A 24,713-nucleotide genomic window follows, 5' to 3' on the forward strand; every position below is an offset into this window, starting at 1 on the left:
TCCCTGTGGAACTAAACAATACAGCTGGAGTGAGATGGTTAATATACAGCAATTAACCAGACAGCAGATTAAGGCAGCACATTGCCAAGCACTGGATTAGGATCCTAAGTGCTGTATGAAATCAGGAAAGGAAAGGATGATTATGGAGGGGATGGTGTGGGATGGGATGGAATGGAATGGGGGGGGTGGTTGTAGTTGCAGAGAAGATGGAACCTGAATCAGGGTCTTGAAAAAAGGAGAATTGGGATTAGTCTCAAGAAACCAGTGAGTTGTTCCTTATTCTGGTTTTAACAGTCACCAGCTCAGAGCAGAAAATATGAAACTACCACCTACTTGGAATACAGGAATGCCAGCAGCTTATCCAGAAGGTGAAGTTTCCCACTGGCCTCGATCAGGTGACCTCCAATTTCAAAAGGCTCTGGTTCCACACCTGGAAAAGAAAGAACCCACTCCCCGTAAATGTGTCCCCAGTCAGGGCAGACTGAACAGAAAAGCCGATAGCCGAGGCTACAGAGAGGCCAAGCTCCTTCTAACTGATAAAGGGCCCAAGTCTCATATCTCTTTGAGGCATTTCATAATTATTTTTTACATGATGATCTCAGCACTGCCTAACACCAATCACAGAGCCTGGCACACCCAATATGCCTAAGAAATGTTTACCCAAGGAAGAAACCCACTCTTTAGGAAGCTGATGCTAAAGACCAGAGAGACCCAAAATCGACATCTTCAGGCTCTCACTCTAGAAAACAAATCAAGAAATAGGCTTAGATGTATAAATGAGTCATTCTCAAGGTGGGGATAGTAGAATAACCTAGAGGGCTTCCTTCAAAATCTACATGTTCCCAATGCACCATCTCTTAAAAAAAAAAAAAAAAAAAAAAAAAAAAAGCTCTGATATGCACCTAATTAAGATTCTGTGACATTTTAAAACAATTCATACTGCTACTTGGCAAAGACTTCCTTAAGATGACTTGGCAAACCCTCCACACTGATCCTATCAATAACAGAGCCCTCAGAGCCACAAAAAGTCTGGAATGGTCCCAAAGGCTACCAATCAGAGTGAATTTTTAAAAAAAAATTTTTTTTGAATGAACATGAAAACACTACATACCAAAATGTATAGAATGCAACTAAAGTAGCACTTAAGAGGGAAATTCACAGACATCCATAAGACGAAAGGGAAGCAGCAAAGGAGGCTGAGAAGGAGCAGATGTAAGGCAGGTGGAAAAGCGAGAGAAAGTATTGTCCCAGAAGCCAAAGGATAAAGGTGTCTCAAGACGCAATCAATTACGTCAAGGTTTTGAGAGGTTAATTAAAATGTGAACTGACAACTATTGGTTGAGCCACTCGGAGACCACTGGTGAACTAGGAATGGTAGTGATAAAAGGCTCAACAAGTGGGTTCAAGACCAAGGCGCCTCCAATCATAAAGAAATGATCAGATAATGATTCACTTTGTTATAGAGCAGAAACTAACACAACACTGTAAAGCAATTATACTCCGATAAAGATGTTAAAAAAAGAAAGAAATGATCAGATAAATTTAGATTATGAGACATCCCACAAAACAACCTGCCCTGATTCTTCAAAAGTATAAGTGAATTAAATTTTTAAAAAATGACAAAAAGGGCTTTCCTGGTGGCACAGTGGTTGAGAGTCCGCCTGCCGATGCAGGGGACACGGGTTCGTGCCCCGGTCCGGGAAGATCCCACATGCCGCGGAGCAGTTGGGCCTGTGAGCCATGGCCGCTGAGCCCGCACGTCCGAAGCCTGTGCTCCGCAATGGGAGAGGCCACAACAGTGAGAGGCCCGTGTACCGAAAAAAAAAAAAAAAAAAAGACAAATGCAATGCATGATCTATGACTAGATCTTGAATTTAAAAAAAAGACAGACACGAGACAGATTCACAGGAGAGAAGTATACACATTATTTCCCATAAGTTTTTACATGACACAGGGAGCTCTCCTAAGGAAATGAAGAAAAGACCCAGAAAAGTGGCAAAATTTAAACACTTTTCTATTGTGCTGAACAAAGAGAGGCAATTGTGAAAAAGGAACCACACTATGTGGGAAAGGCTAAGGAGAATGAGAATTGTGTTTAACAAGGCCTATTTGTACAGGATTCTCTCATTCTCCAATTTCTGCCCTTGAGTATAACCATGTCACTCTCCTCCCAGCAAAGGGAGGAAGTCTTCATGGTGGGAGGGGATGGGGGATGGATGTGTTATCCTTTCTGCACCTGCTGTTTTGGGGGCTGGATTGTTTGTTTCGTTTTTGCTGTTGTTTCTTTTTTAAGTGTCTGTAGCTCAAAACAATAAAAAAATGTAAATCAGATAATGTCACTCCTCTGATTAAAATTCTCCTGTGTTTTCCCATTGTATCTAAAATAAAAATAAAATTACTTTAAAAAAAGAAAAGAAAAAAGAAAACAAAGTCATAAGGGATGTTTAGGAGACAACTGAAGAAATCTGAATATGAACAATACATTAGATAACATCAACATAAAAAATTAACAGGAGAAAATGGGGGAAAATAGACAGTAAGTATAGGCAAATCTTTTGAAGAATTTTGCTGTGAAGTTGGCCACAGAAATGACAACAAAAAGTAATGTGGGAAAAAAGGGCACTGCCTCACCATCAAATAAATATGGGTGATCCACACACTTTCGAAGCTGGGACAAGACATTCTGAAGTTTAACTTTCTTTGCCATCTCATTTTCAAACGCGTCTGAAATTTAAAAAAGAGAGAAAGAGATGGACTACTGGACAACAACAGAAAAAACCCTGTAAGTTTCCATACATAACCTTACTCATTTCAATAATATATCTTTCAAACCTATTATTAACTTCCCAAATTTCACTGAATCACATTAAGAATTAATAGCACATCGATACAACGTTTTCTTAACCATCACCTCGTTTCAAGAAAGAAGCCTAACTATAAAACAAACTCAGGGGGTACTTTGTTGCTCTTTTGCAGAATTCTAAATTTCCTTCTTCAACTGCTATTCTGGAGCCAAGGGACAAAACAGTGCAAATTGAGAGATCTGTCTATCCCTATCTCTCCCTTCCCAGTCCCGATTCCTTCCAGATAGTATTGGGCTGGCCAAAAAGTTCATTCGGGTAACGTCTTTCAGAAAGACCCAAACGAACTTTTTGGCCAACCCAATAGGATTTAACTGAAACGTTTTGCAATGTGTTAAATATGTGTCAGGATAGGAAAATGAAAGGCATGACTGGGACACCTAGAAGAGTTTGCTTAACTAAAGGCAATAAGGAAAACCAGGAGCAGGGGGATGGGGAGGAAATTTCACAAATGCACCAACCAATAAAGTCTGAGTTATATTAAAGATACTCTGCAGCTGACCCGAATATTATTCAGAATACAAAATTCCATCCCATAGTCTTGCTATACAAAGTGAGTGTGATTATAAAATATTTCCTTGCATGCAAATCACATCCTCATTTAGTTTGTAAATGGACAAGTGCCCTCTGATTACCTAGGTCTTTCATCAAAATGGCCTTGTAGTATTTTTTCTGCAGTGCTGACATGCCATGGTATATCACTACTTCCGTCTTCTTGGGAAGCTCTGTGGCTACCTCAGCTTTCACTCGCCTCAGCAGAAATGGCTGCAAGAGTTTGTATAGTTCACTTGCTGTATGAGGGAAACACACACACACACAAGAAGTGTGGGACAAAAGCAAGACCAAGGCAATGAATTACTAGAGAACATACAACAGTTTTTTTTTTGGTTTTTTTGGGGTTTTTTTTTCGGTATGCGGGCCTCTCACTGTTGTGGCCTCTCCCGTTGCGGAGCACAGGCTCCGGACGCGCAGGCTCAGCAGCCATGGCTCACGGGCCCAGCCACTCCGTGGCATGTGGGATCTTCCCGGACCGGGGTATGAACCCACATCCCCTGCATCGGCAGGCGGACTCTCAACCACTGCGCCACCAGGGAAGCCCACAACAATTTATTTTTGTTTCTCATTTTCATGCCAATTCTGGGTTCCAGGCCAGCACAGTAATTTTTCATAGTATTTCTTCCTTCATTGGGTTCTTCTTTCCAGCTCCTTCTGATTCTTACTAATAATCTCATTTGCACAGAGCTAGTCTGTTTCCAGGATACTTTTGCATTTGATCAGTATAACAGCTCAGAAATATAGGGCAATAGGTAATATTGTCTCTATTTGTATAACTAAGTTAAGTGAAGCTCAGAGGAATTAAACCCCTTATCCAAAGTCACACAGCTGGCTCTAATGTTGCTAGCACTCAAACTTAGTTCTTTGACTTCAACGTCCTTGTTCCTTCCCCAGCTGTCGTGAACTTCGAAAACTAGCCTAAATTGGAATTCCACTGCATGTAGGATTGCCAGATATGGCAAATAAAAATACAAGTGCCCAGTTAAATTTGAATTTGATAAACAAATAATTTTTTTAATATCAATATGTCCTGTGTAATATGTGACTGGGTGTCATATATTTTATCTAGCAACCCTAAATATGGGAACAATCAGAGCAGGCTCCCCAGGTAAATTTCAGCCTGTGGTGTGGCGATCTCTGCTGTGAGGAGCCTTTCCAACTCACACTCACCTAGTACCTACATACCCACTAGTTGGCATGCCTACCACTTGCTTTGAATAATCATCCTGGGATAATATCACAGAGGTAGACAGACAATCCTATGAGGCAGGGGGCAAAGGTGCAAGAGGAAGACTACAAATGGTGATTGTACAAACAAGGAAGGCTTCCCCCTGTACTTCCACCACCATCCACCCCAGACTTTTGGTTTTGGTGCAGTGTTAAAAGAAACACCAGTGCTGTGGAAAGCTGAATGACAGTTTCAGACTATAGCACCCGCGTACTTTTCTGCCTCAGGGAGTAGCGTGAGAAGTTAACAATGTCCTTATAGAAATTACATGCTGGAAAAAAAAGGTCTGCAAATCAGCAGATATTATTTCTTCTGAAAATGACCCAAATAAGCACGACTATAGAATCATGTAACAAACGAGTAAGAGAGTCATGAATAGCAGGAGTTGGGAACAGCAGGGGGGCTCTGACATCACCTTACCTTTGTGCGGCTCTGTATCTCCCCGGAAGGTGTCCTTTGGTTATCGATTCTCTTTCTTTTCTGTCTATAACCCTTATGCACTAGGGAAGTCTCTGGGCCACACCTCTTGGGCATGATTTGTAAGAAGGGAACTTACCTGACTCAGACTCTTTCTCAATATCCTGGTAACGCTGAATGAAATCTTCCACCTGCTCCTTGGAAAAGAGATCAGGCTCCACAAAACTGAGGAGAGAGTAGAGCTCTCGAAGGCTGTTCTGGATGGGAGTTCCGGTCAACAGGAGACTGAAGACGACTGAAAACTCAAATATATAAATAAAGAAAGTGAAAAATCCATAACCCTGGAAAGCAAGACTGAGTTACCTATCACAGCCTTTACAAAGAGAGGCATGATTTAATGAAATGACTAAAGGGACATGAAATCAGAAGGCTCAGGTTCAAAATGTATATAACTGTTTGATGTAGGAAATAATACCTCTTCAGTTTCGACTATAAGAAAGGGTAATAATCCTGTGAAGGAGATACCATTATAAGGTAAGTAAAATCACATTTTGAATGCTAAAGTACTGCATGAGTATTGAATATGGGTACTGTTATTCAATCTATGTGGGAATTCAAGCACACAGCATATACCCAAGCAGTTTGAGAAGCCCAAAGCAACAGCAGCAGGACCCACCACTATAAGCAAGAAGCAAGAAGATCTCTTTTAAAAGATGTCCTTTTGTAAAACTTTACAGGTGCAGCCAATGCAAGGCATCAAGACTTCTGGACATTTCTGGACCATACGGAGTCCAAAATGGAAACAAACTCTTTAAATTTTGAGCAAAAGACGGGAACACCAAGAATAACAGACTAATGAAGTAAAAGGTTAGGAAAAACAATAACAACAGATACTAGGTAAAGCAAAGGATAACCTCTGAACTAACATTAACAAGAACTTAGACCACTTGAGTTAAATAATACAGCACAAAGAGAAAGCCATATCCTATGTGTATATGTTAAACATCAAAATACATTACGTGTATTGAGTGTATGTATCTATATAGATACACATATACACTGCACTTTGATATTTAAAGTAATGTATTTTTATTTTTTGAACAATATAGATGCATATTTATGTTTGGGTATACACAGCACTGCAAAGGATGTGGCAGCATATACACCAAATGTAACATATGCAGTGGGGTAGGATTTTTGGTAGCTTTCACTTTTCTTCTTGTGTTTCTATATTTTGATTTGGGAGGGGGTCATAAGAAGATATTGCTTTTGGGAATTCCCCAGCGGTCCAGTGGTTAGGACTCCGTGCTTTCACTGCCAAGGGTGCAGGTTCAATCCCTGGTCAGGGAACTAAGATCCCACAAGCCACACAGTGCGGCCAAAAATTTTAAAAATTAAATTAAATTTAAAAAAGGAGACAATGCTTTTCAAATAAGAAAAGGTGATAAATGAAACGACACAATCAATTAAAATGGATTTCAAAATCTTTTTTGGGGGGGCACTCTCCCTTTTGTCGTTTCTTTTTAAATTGTCTAATCAATGTCCATTCATGCCTGCTCTGCTTGTAGGACAGTGTTTTCACAGTAGTTCAACAATAAAGGTTTCCAATAACCAAATCACATTTTTAAAATATGTGCTCACCAAGCAAAGAACTAAAGTGACTAAAATAATGAGGTCAACAAAGATAATCAAGGTTGTCAGTCACTAAAATCAAATTACACTATCACATGAGTTAACATTTTTATTCAAAGCAGTGTCCATTTTGGCATCAAAACTTATACTCGGAAAAAAAAAAAAAGAAGTCCAGAGATGGGGCTTCCCTGGTGGCACAGTGGTTAAGAATCTGCCTGCCAATGCAGGGGACATGGGTTCAAGCCCTGGTCCAGGAAGATCCCACATGCCTCAGAGCAACTAAGCCCGCGTGCCACAACTACTGAAGCCCACACACCTAGAGCCCTTGCTCCGCAACAAGAGAAGCCACTGCAATGAGTAAGCCCGTGCAATGCAACAAAGAGTAACCCCCCCTTCGCAGCAACTAGAGAAAGCCCGCGCACAGCAACGAAGACCCAACACAGCCAAATACAAATAAATAAATAAATTTATATTAAAAAAAAAAAGTCCGGAGACAATTTGTTTGTGTACAATATTTTGTAAACATTTTTGTATAAAATATTTTGCAAATATTTTCTACATTATTAAATATTCTTCTGCATAATTTTTCATGGCAGCCTTACTTTGTAAGTGTACTGTATATGTATAGCATAAATTGTATAACCAATTCCTTATATTCACATTTAGGTTGCTTCCAACTTTTACAAACAAGCTCAAAACACCATTAGGAAGGAGGAAAAGGCAGTACCCTTCTCCCCACCAATCAATAAATATGAGTAATCAGATATAGAGAGCAGACTTGTGGTTGCCAAGGGGAAGGGGGTGGGGGAGGGATAGATTGGGAGTTTGGGATTAGCAGATACAAACTATTACACATAGAATCGATAAACAACAAGTTCCTACTGCATAAAACACGGAACTCTATTCAATATCCTGTAATAAACCATAACAGAAGAGAAAAAAAATTAAAATTATTAAAATGAGTTTTTTTCTGACCAACTAGTGGTCTGCAATTCAAACCTCACCTAAAAAGGAATACTTAGATGATGCAGAACAATTTCCTCACTTAGCCCCTCTGAGCCTTAGTTTCCTTATGAGTAAGAAGAAAAGGCTCTGGAGCCGGCAACAGACTTTAGCTTCCCCCACTCCAAGCTCAGGGTCCTTTTACTACACCTGCTTCTCTTCTCCCATTGTAAATCAGTAAACTGGCATGGTAGTTTATGAAGCAGTCTCTTATAAGGTTAGGTGCCAGGATATGACAACCTCTTGGGAAAGAGATACTGTTATGAGTCCTTAAAAAGAACGTAAAGGACACTACAGAGGGGCCCCCACTAATGGACAGCAATCTTTGAGACTGTGCTAATAATAGACAGTGGCCATATCTGCATTAACACTAAACACTGCCACTTTTAGCCAATAAATATAGAATTAAAATCTAAGACTTTCTCCAGAAGACCTCTAAATTTATTAATTGACCTATTTTAGGATAGGGACCAAAATTCAGTGACGGTCCCAGACATTCACACGTGGGGGTCTCGTGAACGAACAAGCCTTTACTAGGTCAACAAGGAGAAGGGCACTTCGTACTCACAAGCTGTTCCACTGGCTCCTCAGAAAAGAGGGCATATCTAGGGCTACAACGACATTTCTCATCTATTTTGCCGGAATGGTGCCAGAGATTAAGAGAATGAAATAAGATCAAGGGTGTCATACTCAAAAGTATGACAAAGACAGGAGAGATTGGAGGGACTATTTAATGGTGTGAAATCAGTCTCTTCACGACTCCGTGAACTGTCAAATTTTTTAAACAGGTAAATGGGGGAGGGGTACAATATGTCAGATGTGTTTGTTACTGCAGACAGAAAAACTACATTAAGATTATTTTTAAAGAAATTGCCTCTTTGAAGAAGATCAAAAAGACAGTTGAGAGCTTCCCTGGTGGCGCAGTGGTTGAGAGTCCGCCTGCTGATGCAGGGGACATGGGTTCATGCCCCGGTCTGGAAAGATCCCACATGCTGCAGAGCGGCTGGGCCCGTGAGCCATGGCCGCTGAGCCTGCGCGTCCGGAGCCTGTGCTCCGCAACGGGAGAGGCCACAACAGGGAGAGGCCCGCATACCGCAAAAAAAAAAAAAAAAAAAAAAAAAGACAAGTTGAAATATTTCCAAAAATACAATGTATTTTCCTGGGGTAGAGTCTTACTCATTTGATAACCAGATTTTAGTAAACATCACCTCCTGTGTAAAAGACAAGAGGAAGAAGTTAAGCCATATTAAGTACTACTTCTGTCACCATAAATGTTCACAGAGCCCTGCAGAAATCTCACTGAAAAAATATATTTCAACTGAATTGGCTTTATACAGGACTAAACTAATATTTTTTAAAAGGGAGTTATATAAAAGCTAAGAGTATCCTGGGAGTTTACCTCTGAAAGTGTCTTATGCAGCAAGGAGCTTTGGTTTTTCAACCTGTGAGCTTCATCCACAACAAGAACACTCCAAGAGAAGCTGTGAGGGAAAAATCCAAGCTTTCAGTTTTATGTAACTCAAACATATATCTCACAACCAAAAGTCTTACTACAAAACCATGACTCTTGCTAGGAAGACTAATAGCAAGTCCATTCTATTAGAAACACACCCAAATTGCCTTCTTATCTGAGAGCTAACCATGTACATAAGACAATCTGGATAAGGCAGTAAAATTAAGGAAATTTATGGGAAAGATCTATGCATTGAAGGCAGAAAGAAAGGAGTTGGAGACATAAAGCAAAAGAAAACACTTATGACCACCTACTATGTGCCAGACACTCAGCTTGGGGCTTGAGGTATGTTATTTAAACCAAAAATATAAAGTGAGCAGACATTATTGTGCCCATTTTACCAACACAGAGACTAAAGTTCAGAAAGATAGATGACTTGGTCAAGGTCATAAAGCTAGTATGAGGCAGAACTGAGCTTCAGACCCAGAAGAAAAGCCAAGAGACACTGGTGTCACAGTAGCTAAAAGAGTATGATTTTAAGATGGGGACGTGGCGAACAGGATCAAATGTTACAGACAGTAGGATACATCATTGGCTCTGTTAACGTGGCAGTCGTTGGTAGCTGTGCCAGAGCACTTCTGCAGCATAACAGTTACGACCACAAACTCTCAAGAGGCTGTAGTCATAAAAGCACATCCTCTGCATATACTCCTGGGAAGCTGTTTTTCCCACCAAAAAAATTCAAAATATGGAAAAATATGTATGTATGAATATGTTCCAAGCTCCATTATTTAAAACAGCAAAAAAATTGAAAATAATAATAATAGGTCCAATAATGGGTGACGAAATACAGCATTTTAAATGATAAATATGATTATGTTATAATATACAGGCCTCTATAACTAAAAAAGGTATTATATATCTTTTTCACAAATGTGAAAAACATGCAAAAGATAATAAAGTGGAAGTTATAAGGTTTTTTATTTCATTTGTAAACATTCTATACTGCCATTACATTATTTTTATACTTAAAAAACTAAATGTATATACAAGTAAAGCAGAATATTGGGAAGACAGTAGGTATGGAAATAAAAATCCCTCAAATATTAGAGGAAGATATTGAGCAGAGGTTGGCCTTACGAGGAGGAAGCCTTCTTCCTCTGAGGCCACAAAGAAAATCCAAAACACGGGTAAAAATCCAGCAGGAATTGGGATCATTCCTGCTGGGTAGCAAGACCAGGGGCTGCACTGAAGGATAACAAAGGATAAGAGTGCAACTGATGTTGGACACTGGTCACGAGATAAGGTGTGAAAGCAGCTGCAGTACAGTGCCTGGCTCCTGTCTGAATTACCATTCAAAATAAATTAGGTATTAACCTATTAAGATTACTATGCCATTATTAAGGTACTAAGAACTAGATATTCAGGCTTTTACACACCGCAAGCATCCAATAAAGAGTGTATTCAATGAAACAGACTTCAGGGAGGTGGATCTGGGCTCAGTGAAAGAAGGAGGTCAAGTCACTCATCAAAGGACATGCCAAGGGATGTTCCCTGGAGAGGATGAGGCAGAGGGAATTCCAGCACTGAACAGAAAGTGGGACAAAGTAACTTCTAATCCCCTTGATCCAAAGATTTTGTAAGTCTGCTGTCAAAAAATTTTCTGATTTTTCATATTGTTACATGCACAGCCTCAGCTCTCTATGATAAGCCTCTTTAGGGCAAAGATTACATTACACTCCCTGGCTGTTCTCAGAGTGTGCAGTACAGTAATACAAAGTATAACTTTGCCAAATACATGAACCTAGTTGCAGGGCAGGAATAAAGAGGCAGACATAGAGAATGGACTTGAGGACACGGGGTGGGAGGGGGAAGCTGGGGCGAAGTGAGAGTAGCATCTACATATACACACTACCGAATGTAAAATAGTTAGCTAGTGGGAAGCAGCAGCATAGCACAGGGAGATCAGCCTGGTGCTTTGCGATGACCTAGAGGGGTGGGATAGAGAGGGTGGGAGGGAGGCTCAAGAGGGAGGGAATATGGGGACATGTGTATGCATATGGCTGATTCACCTTGGTGTACAACAGAAACTAACACAGTACTGTGAAACAACTACACTCCCATAAAGATCTATTAAAAAAAAAAGAACAAATCTGTGTTCTTAGAGTTCACACTAAGTAAGCATTATAGATGTCTCTTTATTATTTAGGTTCTTAAATTCACCTGGAATGGATTGAAGGCAGATGATCTAATATAGAAAGACTGTATTTCTGCTGGAACTGTGAAACTCCAGTGCACCTAGATACTTTGTAAAGCTCTCTTATAAAGAAGCTCCCCAGCACTGAGTGGTGGGTTTGGATGTCTGCTTTGCCATTTACTAGCAATGTGCCCTGAGATGGGTCATCTAATCTCTTACTTTCTCATCTATAAAACAGATGATAATACCCACCTTAGGGTTTTCATGAAGATTAAATAGGATAATTTATGTAAAGTACCCAATAACATCTATCTCCCAATCTTCTTGTCTCTTGAGACTTCCAATATATTGCCTTGTATTATGGATATCTCTACCCTTCTTACCCCTCTACTGGAGTTTATGTCCTCTTAGCGTCACTCTATGGTTTACTTTCCTGGTATTGCTGATAACTCCCAGAACAGTGTCTTTCCAGGGGACAGATCTTCAATAAATATTAAGTTGGATATTAATAATAAAAAAGAAGTGAGAGGGAATGCATATCCTTTTCCTAAGTAAGGTAATATGCTTACTTAAATGAAACTTAAGTGAAACAAAACACTAGATGGAAGTCATGAAATCTATGACTGAGCCTTTAGTGTTTCAAAATAAGATGAAAATAAAAATCCAACTCAGAAGAACCTGGATAGGAAATAACATTCAAAATATTGATAAAGCACTTTGAAAAGTTTCCAAATATTAAAGACGCAAACCCCACCTAACCATGTCATAACTACACATGCTATGGAGAATGAAACTCTGTCAACATAACTTCTTATTCACCTAAAACTAGCTCTTGTTTGATTTACATGGTGACTGTTGTCTTAACCACATACTGCAACACCTCATCCCTATTGCCAGGTAGTACTAAGAGTTACATCTACGTTTCCTGTACTTCACGAGCTGAGGAGAGGCCTGAAAGTCAATTCACTGGAAAGAAGTATACTTAAAAATCCCTTTCTAAAAAGCTAATTTTATAGCACTCACCGCTCTTTTAGGATACTTCCAGGAAAAGGCTCAAATAATTCACCTGCTGTGTTGCAGTAAAATCTCCACACTGCAGTCCTGAAAGGTGTCTGTGCAAGTTGTGATGTAAAGAATCTAGTATCTATTAACCACCCACCACGTATACCTTATCTTATTTAATCCTCACAACAAACATCCAAGGTAAAAATTTCATTATCCCCATTTTACAGATGAAGAAGCTGAGGTTCACAGAGGTTAAGTAATGAACCCACAGATTTACACCTAAAGAGTAGGGGGTTAGACTGTAAGACTCCTGCCACGCCGCACACCAGATAAGACTCATGGATGACACATCAGGAAAAAACACAAAGTGCTAAAATGTGAAGTGAAGAAATGACTTTCACGATACATTTAAGACAATTTCTGAAGTAGTGCAACATACTCACGACTTTAGAAACAATGCATCTTTCAAGCAAATCTGTAAAATTAAGGAAGACACATTACAAAGACTGATATTGATATAACTCTGATATTAATAAGCTAGCTTTTTATTAACTCTCCTAAACTACAGGATTTAGCTAAGTCTTATCCATTCACTACATAAGAAACTCTGAGCATAACTTCTAAGTAGCACCATCTTACAGACAAACAAAGGGAGGCATGAATGAGTGGAAGGTCTTGCTTACAGTGACCTGGACAGTCTTAGCTTGAAGAACAAGGACTTAAACAGGGACTGGAACTAAGTGTCCTCCTTTCCCACCCTCCAGTAACAAGAGATGATGCCTCAGCCCAAAAAACCCTTTCCCCTGCCTGCCGGCCTCCTTCTACTCATCGGCCAAGAGGCAGCTCAAGTGGTACCTAACTGGGAAGCCTTCCCCTTTGATCCACCAGGGCAGAGAGGGAGAAATAGCCAACTAACTTGGAGCACAATGGTCTTTCGCTTCCTTTGCTCACAGCTTCTCTGTGAGAATCTAATAAAAGTAGACCACCTTCTCAGAACAATATGAACCCTCAAAAAAAAATTAAATATAATTCCAGTAGATTCTACAACTTCTAAGGTCCCAGGTTAAGAGTTCTGGCTGTAGAAAAACAAACAGATACCTCATAGGTAGTTAGCAGCACATGAAAATGTGACTCCTTCCTTAGGTCTTGCTGTAGGTGGGCTCTCTCCTCCTTGTCACCTGAATATGTTACACAGGAAAGATCTGGAGCAAATCTGAATCCAAGAAAAGAGGTAGATGAACACAAACATAGAGCCGTGGAAAAGGGGTGCACGTCTGGAAAATTACTTTTCATGGAAGGACTGCAGATGTGTAGACCCCAGGATGCCCTGCAGTCAGAATGAGTCCTGGGACCCTGAAATCTTACCTACAGTAATGGGTAAACCTAAGGGTAAGTCCCCGTGTGAAGAGGGAGACGTGTCAGATAAACATCTAAAAGGGCCTTGTGTTAACTGTAAAAAGAAAACTATTTTTCCACATTCGTTACTTTATATGAAGTGTCACTATATCACTATGAAAAAGATGGTTTCTTCCTTAGTTCAGCAAAATTTACTAAAAATGAGTACTGACCTTCAAATTGACAAAAGGTAACAATAACATCCATTGGTCCCTCCCCCATCAGATCCTCAGTCTCTATCTACACTGCCTCATGTCAGAGTTTTCTGGAAGAAATAAACTCACTGCTTAGGACAATATGTTGTTTTATCATATTTCACATAGCACCTAGAAAACAAAACCTTAATGTGAAAAATAAAATTTCAGCCACATCTTCTCTTGTACCTCTCAATCTCTTCTTTCCAGTTGCTCAAAACAGACAAGGGACAAAGAATCAGAAATGGTCCTTCATCATTTAATCTTCCTGCCAAGTAAGTGAAGAAAGCAATAGTCTGGAACACAGAAAAGGAAGACGGTTTTGACCACATTTCCACATGAGAAACAACGATAAAGTTCCCACAACCTTGTAGAGAACACTTACAATCACATCAAAAATAATCAAACACAAACACAAATTGTTGTAGAAGACTTGCTTTGCAAAAAACAAAAATAATGTTCAATCCTCCACACATTAGGAGAGTCACCCATTCCTAGAGTGAAATCAGGTAAGCCTCAATATGACTGCCAAAGAAATTTATGGTACTCAATTACATCAACAGTCAACAAGCAATGGTACTCAAAATTTATGTAACTGAACCTTTTATACAAAGGAAAACATCAGGAAAGACAACAGACATCAATGAAAACAATGCAAATGATGCACAAGGTCAGGAATGCTCTAAAAACATAAGGCAAGAAGTATCAAGACTTGACTGCAAAGAGGCCCAACCATGTGGTGGCCTCTTGCTGTTGGCCAGGATCTGTGAAGAGACAATGTTTTCCTTCCTCCCTCCATGTGCATTGATGGTGCACCTTCTATTTACCAGGCACTATTCTGAGCTCTGGTATATAAGAGTGAACAAAACAAACAAAACTCCTAGTTCTCCTGGGGCACACATTCCAGTGAGGAAAACAAACAATAATATAGCCTCATAAACTCACGTCAGGGTCTAAACTGAAAATCTTTGTAAAGCCCAATAGCCTATTTTAGGATATGGCTATACACACGTTTGACTTTTAAATTTTCTTTAAAAGGTTGCCGTGATATATAGAGAAAATAGCACTCTTTTATAAAACAGAAAGTTTGAGGGCCCACCATCCCCAATGGCTGAACTGTTTCTTAGAAAAATCTATCCTAAGGATATAATCCAAAATCCTAAGAAAGCTATACAAGCCCAAAAATGTTCACATAGAGGTTAATTTAAATATCACAAAAGAGGGGAACTCTCCATTCCTCATCTGTAGAACATTCAAGTAAATTACGATCAATTCTCTTGATGGACCATTATGCAGCCAATAGAAAATAATCACTGTGAAGAATATAAAATATAAAGAATATAAAATGGAAAATAACAATGACTATTAGATTAATAAAATGCAAACTATATGTGCACTATAATTTCAACCATGTAAAACACATATTGCTATTCATGATTATGGCTAGAGTGCTATGGTTACAGGTTTTAACTGATAATACATTAATTTCATAATGGAAATATTTTTCTTTTTTAACTACCCATGGCTTCCCAGCCCGGATTGTGCCCGGACAACCACCCAGTAAGTATTTACTGAATTAAAACCATTCTGTTTAGTTTTTGCTGAAGACACTATTTAGAGAAAAATTATCCTTTATTATCTTAAACCAGCTATCTACAAAACAAATTTGGATTCACTACTGGATTCTTCCAAACATTTAAGGAAGAAACAGTAACAACTCTACACAAACTCTTACATAAATCTGAAAAGGAAGGGATACTTCTCAACTCACTTTATGAAGCCAGATTCACCCCAATACCAAAACCATACAAAGACATTACTCAATACAAAATTACACAGATGCAAAAATTCTAAACAAAATTTTAATAAGATGAATTTGGAGGTGTGATTTTTAGGGCACTTAAAGTAGAGCTATATGAACACCCTGGGAAAGGCAAAGGACAAGTGGAATATGCTGGCTCTGAATGAAGTCTGGGCGATTCCAATGTCCATGGCACAGGAGACTGCAAAGAGGGCTCTGTACCTGAGTACAGGAGTCCGTTAGCCTCCCTCCCAGAAACACTGGGAAACTTACCTTTGTTCCATAGCTCTCAGTTCAGGAATATACTAGAACCAGAATTATTGCCTGAGACACCTGAAGGTAATAAATGAGGTACCTGGGGCTACCATGCTGGGAGGTCATACTGTATCCTGAATAACCCCAAGATTGATGAGGTACACCTGGATTAGATTAAGGCGTCTCCAACACATGGTCAGCCCAGACTCTGAGCAGAACTGCTCCAGCTGGATGTTTACGGATGTGAGGTTAGAGGGGGCAGGTTAAGCTTCTAAAAGGATTAACGAGAACTTTACTCACTCTGTGGGTTCACTGATGAAACCTTTTTGGAATCAAGAAACCTACAGTTCCATGGTTTCTGCTCAAGTTGCCTCTGCTGTGTATCCTGACTGCACTGACTTTCTTTGGTACCTTATAGATGAATAAACCTTGTGTGATGAACCCAAGGAGTATCTGTGTCTGGACTTTTCATCAATCCAAGCCTACCACTGACATCTGTCAACATGAGCTGTACTGGTGATCATCCTACTGGAAGCATCAATCTCCACATGCAACCTCTAATCAATGCCCACAGAAGTCACATCTAATTCTCCAGGTGTCTAGACTATATCCTACAATTAGATGGCCAAGGCATTTTGGAAAACATAGAGTATTTCCTCTGTACTTCTGTAGCATGGCAGAGAAATGGAAATTAGCCCCATCACCCACTGAGGAAGGGAGACTAATATGAGAAATGATCCAGTTATCTTAACTACATAAAATATTACTAAGGAGGGCAGCGTCAATTTGATTCCTGGGACGGGTATGTTTGCTTTATATAGAGAAAAACCCTGCCCATTAATTGTAATTCTATATGTCAAGGGATAGATAAAATAAAGGTAGTGACACAGTTCAAAACCATCCCCATGATGAGAAAAGTCAAGTCCAAGGTCGTGATCTCTTAACAAAGGTTCAGGCATTTTACCTCTTAGTATAAAAATACATACCAACAGCTGGCAGCTAAAGATAGTAATGAGTCGTGAGGAGGTACTTCAGTAGAGGTGAACAGTACTCACTTCACAGTAACATACCTGGCAGGTCTTACCCAAGCCCATCTCATCTCCCAGTATGCAGCCATTCTGACAATGGAAGCGTTGGGCTAGCCAGTTGACTCCCTCCAGCTGATAAGGGCGTAGATGGATCCCTAGAAATAAAAAAAGCAGCAAGTCCAAAGAGCAGACATTTAAGCATACACACAAGCTATGCTTAAGACTCCGACTAAAGAACACAGCCTAAATTCCCATACCCCAAACCTTACTGGCCATATCCTTTGCTGAGAAGTTACAGATATGCAAATATTTGCTGACTTCCTAACTACTTTTTGAGCAGACTTAATCACCACTATAATCAAAGCCCTAAAACAGCCTGTCAGTGTTACAGGATCAACTTGACAGTTGAGAAAGTCAGCCTGGGATTGGGCCTTTAGACTGCCTGAGTCTCATGCCTGTGTCCATTCTAGGAAATGAGGTTTTACTGATGTGATATAACAGCAAGCAACACATGGACTGTACATGTGTCTGCCTGCTTAATTGCAACGATGTAAATTTGCCCTCAGGTGCTAAAGGAAAAAAATCAAGACAGGACTAGATAAATCATGCTTCAATCAAGAAGCAGTACTGTTAAGAATGGAAACAATGTTACATAGAGGGTGTTTTAACAGTGCACAGGGACAACAGAAAATGTCTGAAATCCACATAGAGCTTCGGGGGCCTCTCTTTTCTCTCTCTCTCTTGATAAAAAAAATCCAATTTCAGAGAACAGCCATATCTTTGGGAGACGGAAGACCCCAAACATACTTTATAGAAAAACTATTAACAAAAGTACAACTCTGGTTTGAACTCATGACATTTAAAAAGAAACTAAACAATATATAATTGTAGAACATTAAAAAGATTGATGAATTATTTTTATTAAGCACTTACTAAATACCACGGTGAGTAGTAAACACTGTACATAAGTTACCCCACTTAATGCTGATAATGATCCCATGCACTAGGTATTATCCACATATTGTACATTAGAAAATTCAGAAAATCAAATAAGATTAAAATGTTAAATCTGGAGACTTCTGCTTTGGGGAAGATGGAGATGTTCTTTTCCCCATTCCTCTTGCTAATATAACTAAAAATCCTGAATATTACAAAGAAAATGAACATAATAAGATGACTCTGAAAAGGTGGGGTGAAGAAGGCAGACTGGTTAGTAACCTCGAAACCCAGCAAACAACACAGTGATGAGTTCCCTGGGTTTCTTTTGGCCTCATATATCCAGACTTAGAGGTGAAGAAATTGGCCACCCAGAAATGCCGATGGACATAGAAAGAAAAACAAAAAAAGCCCACAAAAGCCTACTCCCACTAGCCAAAGGAAAGGGACAGCCTAGAGAGACAGAAAATGTAAACTTTTAGACAATAACCACACCAGTTAAGTCAAACACCATAGGGAAAAAAAACGTGGCCCACCCACATCAGCAAAGGCCAAGTGGGAGCCTAGACCTCCACCCTCAAGAGGCCGTAATGAAGTTCCCCAACATCCCCAGCAGGAAGGTACCAGAGAGGGCTAGGTAGGGAGCCAGGATTTTCATCCCCACTCACCAATAATGAGGCCATCCCCACTCCATTTCTCCCTCCCATGCAGGTCAATGGAGACCCCATAGTGAGCCTGGACTTCTACCCCTACTAGATCTTATGAGCCCCCTCCCCAACTACCCCTAGAAATGGTGTCAAAGGAGGCCCAGTGGAGACTCAGGACTTTTATCACTGCCTAGAGGTAATGAGACCACTCCTACCAGTGTCAGTGGGGACCAAGTTGGGAGCCAGTACTCTCATTCTCACCCAGAAGTAAGGAGGAACCCCCTCCCTATCCCCACGTATCAAGAGAAGCTCAGGGCGGGGAGCCTGACTTCTATTTCCACCTGGTAGTAACAAAGCAGCAACCCCCCTTCCCCTGTCAGAGCAGCATGAAACAGACAATTGAATGGAAGGTTTAAATAAGATCCTGAGTCTCAAAACATAAGACAAAAATTTCCAGGTTTCAATAAAAAAGATCATACATTATACCAAGAACCAGGAAGGTTTCAAACTGAATGAAAAAAGGTAATCCACAGATGCCAACATCCAGATGACACAGATGTTACACTTATTTTAAAGCAGCAATGATAAAAATGCTTCAACAAGCAACCATGAACAGGCTTAAAACAACTGAAAAAATAGAAAGCCTCAGTAAAGAAACAGAAAGTCTCAGCAAAGAAAAAGAAGATATTTAAAAATACAATAACCAAAGTAAAGAGCTCAGAGAACGTACTTGATAGAAGAATGGAGAGAAGAAAGAATCAGTGAACTGTGAGACAGAACCATAGAAATTACTCAACCTGAACATGGAGAGAAAACAGACTGAAAACAAATGAACAGAGCTTCAGGGAACTGCAAGTCTCCAACAAAAGAACTACATTCATTCATTGGCATCCTAGAAAGAGATGAGAAACAGGACAGGGCTAAGAAAGAGTACTCACAACAATGGGTGAAAACTTCCCACATTTGGCAAAAGACCTACAGATTCAAGGTGAATGAACTTCAAACATAATAAAAGAATAAATCCAAAGAAATATACACCAAGACACATCATAATTAACTTCCTAAAAACTAAAGACAAAGAAAATATCTTGAAAGCAGCTAGAGAAAAATGACATAAGTTACCTAGAGGGGAAAAACCAGGAGGCCATTACCCCAACTGTCAGCTCCAGGACCCTACTGCCTCAGCTGCAATCCATGCCAGCAAAGCGGATGCTCAGTACCCTACCCAGCCCCACTGAGGTTAAGAGTCATGGCCAAGAGAAATGTAGAAAATTAAAATCCCTCAGGAACTGCAGCCTTTCTCCCTCACTTTCCTCTTCCAAATCTTCCACAGTCATCTGCTAGGTGGGAGTCAAGTCACATGCACAACACTACTCCAGGCAAGTCTCAGAAATGTAGTCTTTTTCCTTCTAACCTCTAGGAGGCAGTAAGGCATGCTTGGGGGTTGGGGAAGAAAAAAATTTGAGGGACTTCCCTGGTGGCACAGTGGATATGCCCCTGTGCTCACACTGCAGGGGGCCCAGGTTCAATCCCTGGTCAGGGCACTAGATCCCACATGCATGCCGCAACTAAAGAGACTGGCTGCCACAACGAAGGAGCCCACAGCCACAACAAAGACTCGGTGAGGGACTTCCCTGGTGGCGCAGTGGTCAAGAATCTGCCTGCCAATGCAGGGGACACAGGTTCAAGCCCTGGTCCGGGAAAATCCCATATGCCACAGAGCAGCTAAGCACGTGCGCCACAACTACTGAGCCTGTGCTCTAAAGCCTGCAAGCCACAACTACTGAGTCCGCATGCCACAACTACTGAAGCCTGTGCGCCTAGAGCCTGTGCTCTGCAACAAGAGAAGCCACTGCAACGAGAAGCCTGCGCATTGCAACGAGGTGTAGCCCCTGCTCGCCGCAACTAGAGAAAGCCCGCGCGCAGCAACGGAGACCCAGCACAGCCACGAACGAACGAATGAATGAATGAATGAATAAAATAAAATAAACTCCAAATGGATTAAAGACCTAAATGTAAGACCGGACACTACAAAACTCTTAAAGGAAAACATAGGAAGAACACTCTTGGACATGAATCACAGCAATATCTTTTTTGACCCACCTACTATAGTAATGGAAATAAAAACAAAAATAAACAAATGGGACCTAATGAAACTTAAAAGCTTTTGTATAGCAAAGGAAACCATAAACAAAAAATGATAACCCTCAGAATAAGAGAAAACATTTGCAAATGAATCAACAAAGTATTAATCTCCAATATATACAAGCAGCTCATGCAGCTCAATATCAAAAAAACAAATAACCCAATGAAAAAATGAGCCGAAGACCTGAATAGACATTTCTGCAAAGAAGACATACAGATGGCCAAGAGGTACATGAAAACATGCTCAACATCACTAATTATAAGAGAAAAGCAAATCAAAACTACAATGAGGCGTCACCTTACACCGGTTAGAATGGGCATCATCAGAAAATCTGCAAACAATAAATGCTGGAGAGGGTGTGGAGAAAAGAGAACCCTCTTGCACTGTTGGTGGGAATGTAAATTGATACAGCCACTATGGAGAACAGTATGGAGGTTCCTTAAAAAACTAACAATAGAATTATCATATGACCCAGCAATCCCACTACTGGGCATATACCCTAAGAAAACGATAATTCAAAAAGACACATGCACCCCAATGTTAATTGCAGCACTATTTACAAGTCACGGAAGCAACATAGATGCCCATCGACAGATGAATGGATAAAGAAGATGTGGTACATATACACAATGGAATATTATTTAGTCATAAAAAGGAAGGAAACTGGTTCATTTGTAGAGATGTGGATGGACCTAGACACTGTCATACAGAGTGAAGTAAGAAAGAGAAAAACAAATATCGTACATTAATGCATATTTGTGGAATCTAGAAAAATGGTACAGATGAACCGGTTTGCAAGGCAGAAATAGAGACACAGATGTAGGGAACAAACGTAGGGACACCAAGGAGGGAAAGGGGGGGGTTGGATGAATTGGGAGGCTGGGATTAACATATATACACTAATATGTATAAAATAGATAACTAATGAGAACCTGCTGTATAGCACAGGGAATTCCACTTCGCTGTACAGTAGAAACTAACACAACATTGGAAAACTACTATACCCCAATTAAAAAAAAATTCGTAGCAATAATAAATATTTGATTCCAAGGATATTTTTTAGTATTATTTAAAATAGCAAAAAAAGAACCTAAATACCTAAATAGAGTGGCTGGCTAAATTACAGCACATCCATACACTGAAACAGTCTGTATCTAATAAATATGATACTGAAGACTAAATGATAATAAGGAAAAAAATTATGGTTTCCAAAAAGTATGTACATGAAACCCCATTTTTGCACTTCTCCCTCAGTCCCTGCTCCACCCTGGAAAAGAAAGAAAAAAAAATTACATACACACATATGCATGCACAGACCAAGGACTAGCAGGATAGATAATAAGATGTTAACAGTAATAGGATTATGTATATTACTGTTTTTTCTTTATGCATAAAATATTATCCTAAATGATTTACAGAGAAAATGTACTACTTGTGTCAATCAGAAGGAAAAAAAAAATCAGTAACCATGTTTAACCAACTCACAAAGAATAGTTTCTAAGAATATTAATTTATTCTGGCAAATAGAAATAGGAATTTCAAGTTATAAGATTAAATGGGGGCTTCCCTGGTGGCGCAGTGGTTGAGAGTTTGCCTGCCGATGCAGGGGACGCGGGTCTGTGCCCTGGTCCGGGAAGATCCCACATGCTGCGGAGCGGCTGGGCCCGTGAGCCATGGCTGCTGAGCCTGCACGTCCGGAGCCTGTGCTCCGCAACGGGAGAGGCCACAACAGTGAGAGGCCCGCGTACCGCAAAAAAAAAAAAAAAAAACATTAAATGGTTATTCCTCTGAGTATACCTATCTTCTAATTTTTCTTTCCCCCCACTATCCACTTATCCATGCCCACCACCAAGCTTCCACATTTGTCTATTTACTTCTTCATTCACTCACTCTAATTCATCCAGGCAAACTTGCAACCTCTTATCTATCTTCTCAATTTCACTACAGTAACAGCACTGGTCCATGTGTATATTTCTCCAAGTGTATTACCGACAGTCCAGTACCAATGTGCACATTAGAACTAGGCTTCTCTCACACATAGTATCATACCCAAAAAACATGCAAGGAAATAGGCAAACACACAAATAATCACGTATAAACTTTGGCTCTATAAACATATAAACTTTACACCAAACTTAAAAGCATCAGTCTGTAAATTCATATTTAAGTTGGATATATACTCCTCACAGACACAGAGATACCATTTTCATAGACTCAGAGCCTCAAGAAGGGAGAGTTCTTTCTCTTCCACGTCTGTATCCTATCCATTTATCTCTTCCCATCCCTCTTCTAAGTTGGACATAGAACTGACCCTTTTGTTTCATTCATAACAAAACCTCACACTTCCTTCGTATTTGGCACACAGTATGAGTTCAATAAATACTTGTTTATATTTTTGAAATCACTCAGACTCCAGTCTAGAAACTCTAGGAGAGCAGGGCCCACATTTGTATCCTCATCTCTGCACCTAACATCTTGTAGCATGTGGCTCTCAGTAGCACTCAATAAACAATGAGTTAACGACTGTATCATTATTATTGATCCAAGAGTAAAACAGTTAAGGCACAGCACTGCGTTCCCCATTTTATAAATAAAATGAAATGGGAAAGGTTAGGTGGTGAGTCAAGAGCAGGCCGGGAAATAGGACCTGGGTCTCTCCATCCTATGACCTCCATCCAGAGATGCGGTCTGCCCCCCTGCCTGCAGACCTCAGGGGGATTCAAGTTTTCGCGCTTCAAAGTTTCTAGGGAAAAGCTACTATAAATAAAATAGCTACATGCAGTAATGAGTTTATGAACTTTGCTTAGCTGCATACTTCAAATTAGAGCTTTGAGGGAGAATTAACCAGTGGAGTATTATCAAAGAAATGCGCGCGCACGGTAAACGAAGAAGAAAAGTGAAGCTTGGATCAGAGTTCTGATAGTTTTACACAAGCAAGTAGTTAAACCTCCCAAGCCAGGCCTCCAAATCCACCGGAACAGAAATTTTAAACCCACACCCTTGGGGCGCTAGGACGCCCTCCGCTTCTTCGGAGAGGACAGTCCTACCTTCCGGACAGGGGCCTCACGAAGTTACCCCTCCCCAGGGCCAGCGTGCCGGGTGGCGGGGGCCGCGGGCGGGCCTCGCTTCCCTGCCGGGAAACACATTCCTCCCGCGTCCGCGGGCCCCGCGCGCTGCGCAGGCTGGGTAACGGCTACCTGGCCCCAGGCGGGGTTCCTCTCCACCCAGCCCCACCGCAGGGGCGAGAAGGGAAGGCCCTGTTGTCCGCGGGTTAAAAACCCACAAGACGGTCCACCCGCGGCGCCGCCGGACCGTTCCTGGCGCCGGGTCCCGGGCCGGGAGAGGAGAGTCCCGAAGAGTCGGGCGGCGTAGCCGGAAGTTCCCCCATGGCCACTGACCTGTCAGGCCCCACTGCCGCAAGTCCTGCTCCTGCACCCGCGCCGCCTCGACTCGGCTCTCGCTCTGAAGAGTCTGTAGAAAGCCGGGCATGCCGCCCTCGCGGGTCGCAGCACCCTCACGCTCCATCCAGCCACTGCGAAGCTCCGCCCTACGCCGCCCCGCGCGCTTCCTTCCCGACGTTCGCGGCCTAACCCCCGGGCGCCGCCGCCGCCAGAGGGCGCGTCCGGCGCTGAGGTCTGGGCACGGAGAGAGCCGGAAGGTATCCTACCCGCTGTTGAAGAGCGCTTGCAGCCGGGTGTGCGTGGGGCGGCTCGATTCTCACAGTTTATGCCCTCTCTAGGCGACTGATGACCTGAAACGCTCGTCACTCACTTATTATTTAATCAACATTGTCTGTCATGTGCCAGGTGCTCTGCTGGGCTCTGGGGTTATAGCATTCAATAAGACATCGTCTCTGCCCCTCAGCAATTCACAGCAGGATTGTAAAGTTCAGTTTACACGAGTAATAAATTGGCTTGGGCCCTGAAATCCCCTTACTTACTCCCTGTTGTCTGTAGGCTGG

The 24,713-nt window shown here is 41.0% G+C and overlaps 1 protein-coding gene across 1 annotated transcript in view; it reads right to left on the reverse strand.

Annotated features, from left to right (window-relative positions):
* CHD1L (chromodomain helicase DNA binding protein 1 like) overlaps window positions 1-24,292 on the reverse strand; it is a 51,255-nt gene extending 26,963 nt beyond the window's left edge. The window contains exons 1-10 of the mRNA XM_082667998.1: window positions 24,151-24,292; window positions 17,066-17,178; window positions 14,129-14,235; window positions 13,449-13,563; window positions 12,794-12,825; window positions 9,095-9,176; window positions 5,201-5,363; window positions 3,497-3,652; window positions 2,632-2,724; window positions 334-430 (exon numbers count right to left, since the gene is read on the reverse strand). Coding sequence (XP_082524124.1) covers window positions 334-430; window positions 2,632-2,724; window positions 3,497-3,652; window positions 5,201-5,363; window positions 9,095-9,176; window positions 12,794-12,825; window positions 13,449-13,563; window positions 14,129-14,235; window positions 17,066-17,178; window positions 24,151-24,277 — 1,085 coding nt within the window. The 5' untranslated portion in view covers window positions 24,278-24,292. The remainder of the gene's footprint in view (window positions 1-333; window positions 431-2,631; window positions 2,725-3,496; window positions 3,653-5,200; window positions 5,364-9,094; window positions 9,177-12,793; window positions 12,826-13,448; window positions 13,564-14,128; window positions 14,236-17,065; window positions 17,179-24,150) is intronic.
* Window positions 24,293-24,713: the final 421 nt, after the last annotated feature.

Source organism: Grampus griseus (genome assembly GCF_964374135.1).
Source record: "Grampus griseus genome assembly, chromosome: 1".
Classification (NCBI taxonomy): domain Eukaryota; kingdom Metazoa; phylum Chordata; class Mammalia; order Artiodactyla; family Delphinidae; genus Grampus; species Grampus griseus.